Source organism: Wolffia australiana, chromosome 1 (genome assembly GCF_029677425.1).
Source record: "Wolffia australiana isolate 7733 chromosome 1, ASM2967742v1".
Lineage (NCBI taxonomy): Eukaryota > Viridiplantae > Streptophyta > Magnoliopsida > Alismatales > Araceae > Wolffia > Wolffia australiana.
This window is the reverse complement of record NC_135835.1, coordinates 26,420,215-26,432,495: the sequence shown is the minus strand read 5'-3', so window position 1 is coordinate 26,432,495 and position 12,281 is coordinate 26,420,215. Positions and strand designations below refer to the sequence as shown.

The 12,281-nt window shown below is 42.1% G+C and overlaps 1 protein-coding gene across 1 annotated transcript; it reads left to right on the top strand.

Moving 5' to 3' along the window:
- Nucleotides 1-696: 696 nt before the first annotated feature.
- On the top strand, nucleotides 697-7,322 carry IREG3 (iron-regulated protein 3). Its single transcript, XM_078587093.1, has 13 exons — nucleotides 697-1,085; nucleotides 1,846-2,047; nucleotides 2,135-2,198; nucleotides 2,883-3,007; nucleotides 3,084-3,173; nucleotides 3,258-3,437; nucleotides 4,483-4,557; nucleotides 4,753-4,854; nucleotides 4,933-5,047; nucleotides 5,126-5,272; nucleotides 5,997-6,103; nucleotides 6,227-6,340; nucleotides 6,888-7,322. The coding sequence occupies exons 1-13, from the start codon at nucleotides 928-930 to the stop codon at nucleotides 7,167-7,169; spliced, it is 1,761 nt and encodes a 586-aa protein (XP_078443219.1). The 5' UTR covers nucleotides 697-927; the 3' UTR covers nucleotides 7,170-7,322.
- The last annotated feature ends 4,959 nt before the right edge of the window (nucleotides 7,323-12,281 follow it).

The window sequence follows — 12,281 nt, the reverse complement described above, 5'->3', positions numbered from 1 at the left end:
ATAAAATTTTTTTATTATCTAAATTCTGTTATCACAAGATTTAAATGATATCATGTTTTTACCATATTTTTATGATCTAAATTCTGGCATCACAGGCTTTCTATGATATCATGGTTTTATCATATTTTTTATCATCTAACCTTCCTATGACTTTAAAATGTCTTCCAAATATTTTATTAAATGGTGGTTGGTTTCACCCTCCACAGCCGGCTAATGGCTGAATTTCTGACACGTGGACTTCCCAGAATCCTCCACGTGGGACCCAACAAAAACCGAGGGTCGTCGCTGATTCGTCTAATTGCGGATATATCTTCTCCCCCGAGATATTTTTCATCTCAACCTTATTAAATTAATAATACCACATATACTCTTAAACAAACTTAACGTAGTTTAAGGGCATCTCGCAAAGTCGAGGTTCAAAACCAATTTACATTAAAAACAAGGGTTTATATGGGAAAACCTCGTCCTCGTCCTCCCCTAAGATATTTATCATATCAACCCATTAACTATAATAATTCGATACATACCCCTAAAACTCTTCCTCAGGAAATCTTTCGCGAAACAAGGTTTTTATAAAAACTTAAGGTATTGCAAAATATCAGAAAACAAGGTTTTTGAAAAAGGACAGGAAAAAATAAGGGCTTATGTGGAAAAAATTCTTCTTATGGCTGCTCCAGCTACTCTGTTCTTCCTCTTCGGAGCGAGCAGCTGCCTGTGGATAAGAGCTAAGGAAGACCAGATGAAGAAATTGTCTTTCTGGGTCTGTTCAATCTTCGAATTTGCTTCATGGGTCGTGGAAATTTGATTCATCAAGCGATTTCTCAAGGCAATTCTCGGTTATATCTCTGGAATTTCTCTGCCGGGAGGCTGCATGAATAAGGAGAAAACTGAAGGTTTGCTCTTCAGTTCATCGCTTTTGAATCGTCCATGGGATTGGTCGCAGTTGAGCGTTCTCCATCGCCAAATGGGTTGCCCATTATTAGTTTACCTCGTTCTCTCCGAAGAGTATCTGCGGTTATTCCTCTTCGCTGCGGCCACCTCGTCCCTGCCCAGCGGCTGAGGGTCTCTTCTCTGTCTCAACACAGGCGAGATTCTTCTATTTTTCCTCGATTTGAATTCTTATTTTTTGATTTTAGATGTTTTGTTTACGTGAAGAATACATTTCTTTGACAATTTTCTCAAAACCCTGGTTGTGGGAGGCGTGTCTAATGTATGAATTGGCGTTCTCTAGTGTACCCTTTTCTCCTATCTGATATGAGACAAAATGAGATCAGTTTGTTAAGGGGCCAAGAGAGTTGTTAGGCGTACCGATAACTTTTTTTTTCTAGTGGGAAGCCTCAGATCATTGATTAAAATTTCCGTGTCCTTTCCTTAAGCCTGTTAAATGCTTTGATCGCTTGATATAAGCTCGTGATATCATCAAACGGCATACTGTCACTAGTTTTTGTAACCCTTGAAGTCAATGTAAAAGATGTATGATTGGGTGGCCCCGTCTTTTGCTTTTCTTGCCATTTGATGCGATTCTATAACTCCCAGGGACAAATTATTATTCCCAATTGGGTTTTTTGATGTTATAATATATGTAATTCTCCCTCCTACGTGTTGATTATCTGGTGATTTGATTCGGCCCTATATCTCCAAGGGTTATCTCCGCTACTTTTGCCCATTAGGAGAATTTGGTTGGTTTCTATCTGCTCCATTCCTTTCCAATACAAGTTGCTCTTTAGTTTAGAGGAGCAGCCATGAATGAAGAATTAAGTTGTAGCTTGGTTCAATTCCATCGTTTCTTTTGAAGACTACCAATAGCAAATTGATGGAAGGTCTTGTATTTTTTTTTTTTTTCAGATTACACAGGTCAACCGCTAGGTGCTATGTGACACAAACTGAGGTTGACTTGGATCAAGTCAACATAGAAGAAGATGCATCATCAAGCAGCCCCATCTGTACTATTCCCCTTGTTCATCATAGAACAGTTATCCTTGAACCTGAACCTTTGGAATTCCTGGGAGATGAAGATTATATGACCAATCTTCTGACAACACTACCGGTACAGGACTTATTGACATTTGGTATTAAATCTATTTTTTAGCCTTTAAGTATGGTATATCAATTATATTTTCATCTTCATTTCTAGGTTCTCACGGAAGAACAGCAGGATGCCCTTGCCGCCACCCCTGCTCATCCAGCCGGTTTATATGGTGGGTTTTATCAAGCCAAATGAGATAAATTTCATTTCTACCTTTTGGATTTTCATCCTAATCTTTATCAGATTTAAGTTTTTTCTGAGATGCAGTTACACACTTTTTTGTTGACCTAGCACCAATTTTATGTTTTCCAACGTATTCGCTGACGATGATAATTTCTTCATCAATGAAGGACTCTGACAAGGATGACTTGTCATTGTCCTCATCCTTGTCCACAGCCAGAATGATGAGGACAGAATCATCATTGACAACATCATCATAGCCACAGACAAATGACAAGGATGATGAGGACTAAGCATCGGCCTGCTACCTGAAAAAACATAAAGAAACTGATGAGAGACCAATGATGAGTCGTCGTCATCATCATCATCGTCCATCAACAATTTGCGGGTATAGGATGATGGCAAAATTTTCATCCTCATTGTCATCCAAGTGACAGATGAATCATGAGGATAACGAGAGCTTGTCGTTGCCCTTTATCTGGAAGAGTAAAAATAAAGAACAAGAGACTCATCAACAATTTGCAGATTTAGGAGAGTGAAAAAATCATTACTATTATTATTATCCTCATCAAGGTGAAAACCAATGACGAGGACAAATGATGAGTCGTCATTGTCCTCTCGTCCTTCTCTGCAGTGACTACACACCATATTCTGACAGGGATCAGTTAGTTTTCAGCTCTATACGCTAGTTCCTTGGCGGGAAACCTGGTGACACAGATGTGGAGTTTCACCTGGCCCACGACAGTTGCCCTTCTCCATCCAAGTCTTTTACCTGTTGCTGTAGTGGGTTTCTTCACCAAGGTATTAAAAAAAAGATATAATTCCAATATATTTTAATAGATTATCATGTATGTGTAGTTAACCCATAAATTTGCAGCTTATGATGTTCTCTGTTGGTCCTCTCCTCGGAAATCTTGTAGACTCTTTCCCAAGAGTTTCATCTTATAACCTCTTAAGCTTCATTCAGGTGCATTTCTTTCATCCAGTGTTATGTAGTATATTTGTTACATTTTAGTACTGATGCTTTGTTGGGGTTATTTTCACTCTTCAGACATCGGCACAGCTGATGTCAGCAATGATGATCATCCATGCATACAACTCTGCTCGCCATGTATCTGCGTCAGCTATGCTTGTTCAACCCTGGTTTATTGCGTTGATTTTGGCCGCGGCTGTCGACAATATGGCAGGGCTGATAATTGGTGTCATGATGGGCCGTGACTGGGTCGTGCAGGTAACTTTTGATATTTTGTGGTACAACCCTTGGTTTAAGTTTGCATCAAGGAAGGGGGAAGGGAAAGGATCGATTGGAGACACCTATAGATTAAGTGAAACAGTGCCAATTAAGCTTCAGCAAATGTAAATGTCAACACCAACAACCTGACGATGACATTAATGTTTAGGATGACTTTCGTGAGTTACCATTGGCACTTGTTAAAGTTAATGGGATTTTATGGATGGTTGAAGTTGTCTGTCAAGGTCACCTGTCAACTTATTTAAATTCTAGTCGAAAAAAATTAACCCTGTGAACCTCATGGCAACACCTTCCACCCCACTTGACATTGAGAATATTTTTTGAACTTGTGGATGGTTGCTGTTGTTTACGATATTGGCGGTCATTGAAAGATTACTGCCATCATCGAAAAACGGTCAACCTTTTTCAGCGTTTTTGTCAATATTGTAGACATGCCAAACTCTAGTGCCAATCATGGTTTAGGGGATTGCAATGGGTTGTGGGAAAAGATCGAGAAGTGATGAGGGAAAGAAGGAACCCACACAGGAGGACTACCCTATTTCAATGAAACATACAGGAATGGAAAAAAAGAAATGCATCTTGACGAATCTTCTGAAGCTCAGAGAGAGAGACAGTGAGTAGAGAGGAGAACAAGAAAGATAAATTGGTGTATTAGAAGAGAAAAAGATAGATAACAAGCTCATAGATTGTCCCTCTTTTATAGAGGGACAATTAGCCGTTAACAACGGCTAGTTATAACGGCTAGTAAAACTAGCCGTTATAACTTACCCGATTCCGATAAGGAATCGGGTAATGGGTCTACCCGGACCCGATAAGGGGAATGAAAAAATTAAAAACTTTAGGCTTATAATTTTGCCTATACATTCGACACATCTAGTGGGCTGAAATGACAGAAATACCCCGAGATGCTGTTGGGGATTGTATTATTTGTTTCTGTTCACTCATTTTTTGTAGCATTTGCTAATTTATTTTCTTTTTCATGGATGACGTGTTCGTTTCTAATACAAACTGCTCTAATGTAAAGCTGGCAGGCTCCAACAGGCCAATAGCCTTGGCAGAAGCAAATGCTATGTTAAATGGAGTTGACCTTCTGTGTCAGGTGTTTATCTCCCTTTAATCTATTTTTTATTTCTTTTATCTAATGGCGATAAAAGGCATCATGGATGAATGCGAAAATATTTGATTGAAATTGCCATGAATTAAAGATAGGAGCACAGAATGACTATGCCGAAGAAAATGGATGTATTTTATCGACCAAAAGTTTCGGTGTTGATCAATCCATTTTTTTTTGCAGATTGCCGGACCGTCAATTTTTGGGTTCCTCTTAACTAAATACAACCCAGTGACATGTTTAAAGCTTGCAGCTGGGATCATGGTTTTCGTATTTCCCATCCTGGTTAGCCGTCCTGTTAAATCTTTGACTCGTTACTTGGCACTATTGTAGTTTAGACTTGAAGAATTCTTACCCTTGCAGTTATGTCTCTCCCAACTAACGAACACACTCTCTAGTGGTGTTCTTGATCGCTCAAAGTTCCAATCTCCATGTGATAAAGTAAAAAGCACATCCTTTCCCAGTTTCACTTGCATAGGTAATCTTGGTTGCCAAATATCTTTTCAAAATCTTTGTTCCCTTTGAATAAAATTCTGATACTAATTGTGGCGTCCAGTGAGAAATTGTTTGGATGCCATCAGAAATGGGTGGACGGAGTACAAGCTTCAGCCTGTTCTCCCTGCCAGTATGGCGTATGTGCTTTTATATTTCAATATCGCTCTTGAGCCTGGGGCACTGATGACTGCATTCTTGACGCACCGCGGTATGATTCCACAGCTCTCTCAATCTCAGTCTTATTTCTCCTATTTCTGTGCAATATTGGGCTTTGTTTGACGGAAGGGTGTAAATTCCTATTTAGTCTTTAGTATGGAGTTTTGTGTAATTTTTTAGTCACATATTTTCCTATATATGGAAGCTAGACAGGAACAAAAAGATTGGACTTTTCAGTGTTTTCTACCCCAAAATTTTGATGTCGTGTAGCGTGGGGTTTCTCTTGTCCTTATGCAATCTTGATCTCATCTCTCCTATTCCTGTGCAATATTGGGCTTTGTTAGGCGGCAGGGTGAGAAGAAAATTTAGCCTTTAGTAGAGGTTGTTTTATGCAAATGCAGAATCACCTATCTGCATATGTAAGTCAGAAATGAAATGAAAATGTTTCAAGTGTTCCCTAGCCCAAAATTTTGATCTCGGGAGGTGTGGGTTTCCTCCAATCCTTGTGCAATCTTGATCGTACTTATCTGATTCCGGTGCAACTTCCATCGTTATGGTCCAAAACCTGTGTTTTCCTGTCGTTAAGAAGTCCAGGGATGCTTTGATAATAGTAATTGTTGATATTATTGTGAAGAAAATTTTGGGAAGTATGTGATCTGTCTTATGAGTGCGAAGATGTCTTTACCTCTTTGAAAGTTGATATCATCTTCATTCTTTTTAGAATTATGTAACAATGGGATTCTGGTCCCTATGTTTAAAGAGTATTTTTATGACAGGAATCAGCCCATACGTCATTGGGTGTTTCAGTGGATTATGTGCATTCATGGGTATTGCAGCAACCTTCGCATCAGCCAGGCTAGTAAAGAGACTGGGGATTTTGAAGGTAATTTTTTGCAATGTCTGACATGCCAAATTTTAGATTCTTCTTTGCCCTCTTCCCTGCGGTTATCATCTCCATATCAAAACTTGCAATGTTTATTGGTAACAAATATCTTTCTATTTTCAGGCAGGTGCAGCTGGATTAATCTTTCAGGCCGCACTTCTCTCTATTGCTGCCGTTGTCTTCTTAAGTGGCTCACTTTCTCGCAGAACACCTCTGCTGATATTCCTTTCTTTGATTGTAAGTTGAAAGTTAATTTTGAATTTGAAATTTATATTTTTTTATATCGTGAGTGTGAGAGCTTTTACAATCTGAACAATACTATTCCTTCACATTTAGAATTTTTTCTGATGGAGATTTCAAAAGTAAATTTAAGCATGAAATTATAGTCTTTTAATTATCATTTGACAATTGAAAAACATTCATAAAGGTCCTTAAGGATGATCATCTTTCTTCAATGTTAGGTTCCATATTTTTAAGTTTGAGAGTCTAATCACTCCACAAAATGTTCCAAATTTGAGGGGTCTAGCTTAGTTTAAACATGATAACCCAAATTTTGAATGTAAGTTCTGAACGTAGGTAGTTTTGGGGGCAACAAATTGGTTTTTGCACTAGTTGTTGGTTGTAGTTTCCTTTGAAATTATAAAATGGAAAATCATAAATAAAAAACTCTGGGCACCATGACGAGAGATTGTCATTGCCGGTTATACTTATCTTATAACGTTTTCCACTATCATCCTTATAGATAAATAATTGTGAAACATTTTTGATGATATCAAATTTTCAGGTTTTGTCAAGGCTTGGAGTTCAGTCATATGAGGTTGTGGGAACCCAAATTCTTCAGACTGGTATACCAGCCAACAAAGCAAACCTAATTGGTGCCACTGAAGTCTCAATTGCAAGCCTTGCGGAGCTTCTAATGCTTGGTGTGGCCATAATTGCCAATGATGTTTCACATTATGGCTTTTTGGCTCTGCTCTCTGTCTCTTCTGTCGTTGGGGCAGCATGGATGTTCTGCCAGTGGCTTGCTAATCCCACTGAAGAACAGAGGAAGCTGTTTTGTTTTTGATCCTCTGTTCAGTGTGTTATGAAATGGGGCACAATAATCACAGGTCGGGCTCACAGTTTCATCCTTGGGCCTGAACTATAGGCCTAACACTCTGTACATAGACACCCTTTGTTCAATAGTGATCCATTGCCAGATTGTGGCTTATTTTTCGAACTTATTTCCATCATTTGGCTTCACACCACCATTTTGTATAATATTGATTACACATAGGTAATGAACCTTTGATCAGTTAGACCTATCACCAAGGTCTCTGTTAAGACCCCGCTAAGGGTTTATCAGAGATGGAAGTCGAAAAGGCCCCCTGGCATTTCGAATCCACCGGGGGGCCATTTCAGGTCCCGACCAGCAGGCATTCTGACTCGCGGAGGTACCGTGAGTCATAAGAAAGGAGGCCTGAGGAGCTGAAGGGTATCGGAAAAACCTCTCGTGAGTGCTCCCTCTTCCCTCTCACCCTTTCCTGACCCTAACTCCTCTCTCTTCCTTGGCTTTCTCCAGCTATCCTTGATCGTGCAGCCGTCTCCTGCCTACAAGGGGAGCGGACGTGCTCCTGCCCCTTCTTTTCTTGTCCCCCTCTATTTCCCTTCGGTTTCCCCTTCTGTACTGGACATCAAACGTAGTTGGAACAGAGTTTGAGTTTGCGTTGCGAGTGTTAGTTTGAAGGTCTCAACATTTTGGTTTCAGAGCCAGCCATCCAGCGACCTGTGCATCCCGAAGGGGCTGACATTAGGTCGAATGGAGGAGTTAGAAGGGTGAGTGGACCAGCTTTCGGTTGTCTCCCAAAACACTGCGGACGCTCTGGCCACGCTCACGGCAAGGCTGGACGAAAGTCAGAAGACTATTACCGATGCTCTGGAAAGGATTCTTCAAAGCCTCGTCACCAAGGGAATGAATTCTGACACCGGGCAGGGCACATCCCCAAGACCTCCAGTGCGACCCAACAACTCGGGAGACGACAACGCTTCCCTTCGCGACACACTGCCACCACCGACCACCGTGCCGCCTGAACACACGGGACTGTTGGTTCCCGGCATGCCACGCCTCACCCCCTTGCCCCCACATCCTCGTCTGCGTGGGTCTCCGTTCATACCCATGCCGATGCAAGACATGCTTGGTTCGGCGCCGCTCTTCCCAGGGCATATCGGTGTGAGTGACCCCGAGTCACGATTTCCAGGGTTGTATTCGGGATTACCACCGGCACAAGCCTTCCCCTTCGAAGACCACGAGGGACACCATCCTGGAATCCCTCTCACGGCAGATCGTCAGGCTACCCAGCGCACTCATGTGACGGGTCGGCCGCCACCGATCCTTCCACACCAGGACACAAATTGGGCATTTTCGCGGGCATGCGAAGTGCCTGATGAAGACCCTCATGCTGGAATGGGAAGGCACTCCGATCGCCCCCGCGTCTACCGCAAGGGCGACCTGCCAGTGTTCTCGGGCGACAACCCGGAAGGGTGGCTACGATGAGTTGATCAATACTTTCGTTTGCTCCCTACGGCAACCCATGAACGTCTTCAATTAGTGGCGATGCATCTGGAAGGAAAAGCCTTGGACTGGTTCTGCTATCGTGATGACCACTTTGGGTTTTCAGACTGGGACGACTTCCGCAGGCGAATCTCTAAGCGCTTTGGGTATTCAACAGACGAGGCGCACCATCGTTTGTTTAAACTCGAGCAGCAGGGGACAGTGGAAGAACTTATTGCAGAATTTGAGCTGCTGGCCGGGTACGCATTCACCATCCCTTCCGACATCCTCGCGAAGGCATTCCTCTCGGCCCTCCAACTGGATATTCGCTCTGAAGTCCGAAGGTGTAAGCCGTGATCCCTCGATGAGATGCAAGAGTATGCTTTGGAGGCCGAGCATCAGCTGTCTCAGGTCTTGCAGGGGGTTCAAACAAAGATTGCAACGGCTCAATCCCTACGGGAGTGGGGAACCAGACCACCGCCAAGCACACAGTCTCTACCTGCTGTTGTGGGGGGCCAAGTGGCGTCAGACCAAGGCAGAAAAGGGGGCAGGACCTATGTGGGTCTGACGGAGGAGGAATGGACAATGAGGAAGGCAAAGGGGCTTTGTTTCCACTGTACCAAGAAATTCACACCGGGCCACCAGGTCAAGCGCGAGCTGCGGCTCTATTTGATCCAGAGTGAGGCTGACTATTGCCCTTCATTGGAGGATGAAGAGGAATGCCCCCCAACCCCGGACGATGAGTTACAGGGGAACCGCCCAGGTGATGCTGAATGCAATGCTTGGCCTAACTTCGCAAGGTACACTGAAGTTGACGGGCGTGCATCTTGGGAGGGAAATTTCTATTCTGGTTGACAGAGGCGCGACGCACAATTTCGTCTGCAGAAAATTAGTCAATGAATTGGGTATTCAGTTGATTGACATCAACCTTGGGCGACGGCTACGTCTTACACGGCCATCAACGATGATGTAACCTGGAGTTAACAGTGCAGGTCCTCTCTATCATCCAAGATTTCTTACCATTGGAGCAAATCGGAATTGAAGTGATTCGTGGAGTGCAATGGCTGTGGAGCCTCGGGTGGGTGAACACTAATTATGACCTCTTGATGCTCAGTTTCAGCATCGACGGCGTTCACCATACCCTCATGGGTGACCCTTCCACGCCTCTTTCCACTCTACCAGAGCACCGCCGTCGAGGTTCTAGGAGGTTCCACTCAGAGTTTCATTTTGCTTCGGGCGTTTCTCAGCCAATCTCCGAGCCTGACGCATCTCGCTTATGTGAGCAGCTGCAAGCAACATTTCCCCAGACGTTTGGGCCAACCCAGGGTCTCCCTCCGCAGCGCAACATCGACCATCGTATCCTTCTCTTGCCGGATGCCATCCCTGTCAGTGTGCGACCCTATCGTTATTCGCCTGTGCAGAAGGATGAATTGGAACGAGTAGTGCAGGAGCGGCTGCACAAGGAATAATCTGCCACTCGATCAGCCCTTATTCGAGTCCAGCATTGCTGGTCCCCAAGAAGGATGGGACATAGCGCTGTTGTGTTGATTATCAGGCATTGAATCACATAACTGTGCTGGACAAGTTCCCCATTCCGGTGGTCGACGAGCTGCTGGAAGAACTTAATGGGATGCCGATCTTCTCCAAACTGGATCTTAAGTCAGTGTATCACCAGATTCAGATGCATGCTGAGGATGTGCCCAAAACTGCGTTCTGCATGCACCAAGGTCACTACGAGTTTTTGGTAATGCCGTTTGGCCTTACCAATGCTCCCGCCACTTTTCAGCTCCTCATGAACCAGATATTTCAACTTTTTTGAGGAAGTTTGTGCTCGTCTTCTTTGATGATATTCTGGTCTATAGCCTTGACAGTGCCTCTCACGAGCAACATCTTCATAACCATTTCCCCACCATCTCTTCGTTCAAAGCATGTAATTTGATACATGGTGATATCTGGGAATCTAGCCCTCATAGTGCTTTCTAGAGTATTCATTAGATTTAACAATTCATGATTTTGAGTCATCTGTATCAAATTTATATGATGAAATATCAATATGTAATACAAAAGTAAGTTTACTATTTTCCTTTCTTTACGGTATAAATTTTAGTAATAAATAAATACATTTATGCCTGAAAACTTGATTACAAGTGCTTTGGTGTCATATGAGATGGAATTATCACATGCGTCATCATAGGAATCCTTAGAAACACATGGCTTTATTTCTAATTATCGAATAGGCTTTGCCCAACTGATATCCGTCCGATAATCGGTATCGGACAACCGATATTCGATATTCGGGAAAAAATGGGACGGGGCTGGATATTGGATATCGAATATCGATCGATATCCATCTATAAGGGGTTAGACGGATATTGGTATCGGATATTGGGGGGGTGAGGACGAAAAGGGTATCAGATACCGGATATCGGTTTTCCAATATCCGGATGTCGGAGACGGATACCGGATGCCGGATATCGGTTTTCGATATCCAGATATTGGAACCGGTATTGAATTGTTTTACTTTATTTGAATCTCAGTTAATATATAGAGTTTAAAATTTTTATTTTCTTCCATGTGGAATAACAGGATTCGAATTTAATATAAACTCAGAATCCCGTTATCCCACATGGAAGAATTTAGAAATCTTTCTTTGTATATATTAAATGAATCCGATATTATATTAAATGGTAAAATTATATTATAATACATATTCGATATCTTTATTGGCCCTTATATTTGGTCATTATTTAATAAGTTATCACAGTGTCCAATAAATAGAAGTAAACATTTTTATATTCTTCCATATGGGATAAAGGGATTGAATCTGGTTATCCCATATGGAAGACTTAACTCTTAATAGGTTCTCTCCTAACTCTCTGGCCCACATTAAATCGACCTTTCACTGAATAATTATCAATTAATTATATTTTTAACTATACTTTCGATGTGGATATCGAAAACCGATATCCACAACCGATATCCGGTACCGTCAGCTGTCCCCTTGAGACGGAGACGGATGCCGATATCGGGATGGAAATCGGTATCAGATATCGGCACTGTAGCAACCGATATCCGATACTGATATCCGGTATCTGGATATCGAAGAAAATGGATATTGGAAATTTCATTTCCGATATCCGATACAGCATCCGTCCCGATACCGGCATCCGATACCGGCATCGGGACGGGCAAAGCCTATTATTGAAATGGTGTTTATGCATTAAATTTCATAATATAATTATTTTAATCTAAACGATTTGAGCTGGTTAGATTTTTTGAACAACTAATTATAATGCCTCATGGCCACTATTGCTGGTGGCAACATCTAGGGTTATTTTATTAATTGACTAAAATGTTGTTATACTAGATTATTTGCACAAATATTACACTGAATTGCCCAAATAACAAGTGGAACCACATAGTTTTAATAAGTTAGGTGCTGACTTCTCATGAAGATGTAAATACAATCAAGTTTGTTAATAGAAGCACATGATACAAGAGGCAGTTTCCTCTTCTTGATTCTTGTGACGTCCATGGGGTGTGACTTCTCATTCAAGAAACCTTGCATGCCCAATGTACCAGCAGGTTTTGAAATGATAACCCCTTCTTTGATTTTCTGTGTGGTTTTGGTCTTTGGTATGTTACAGT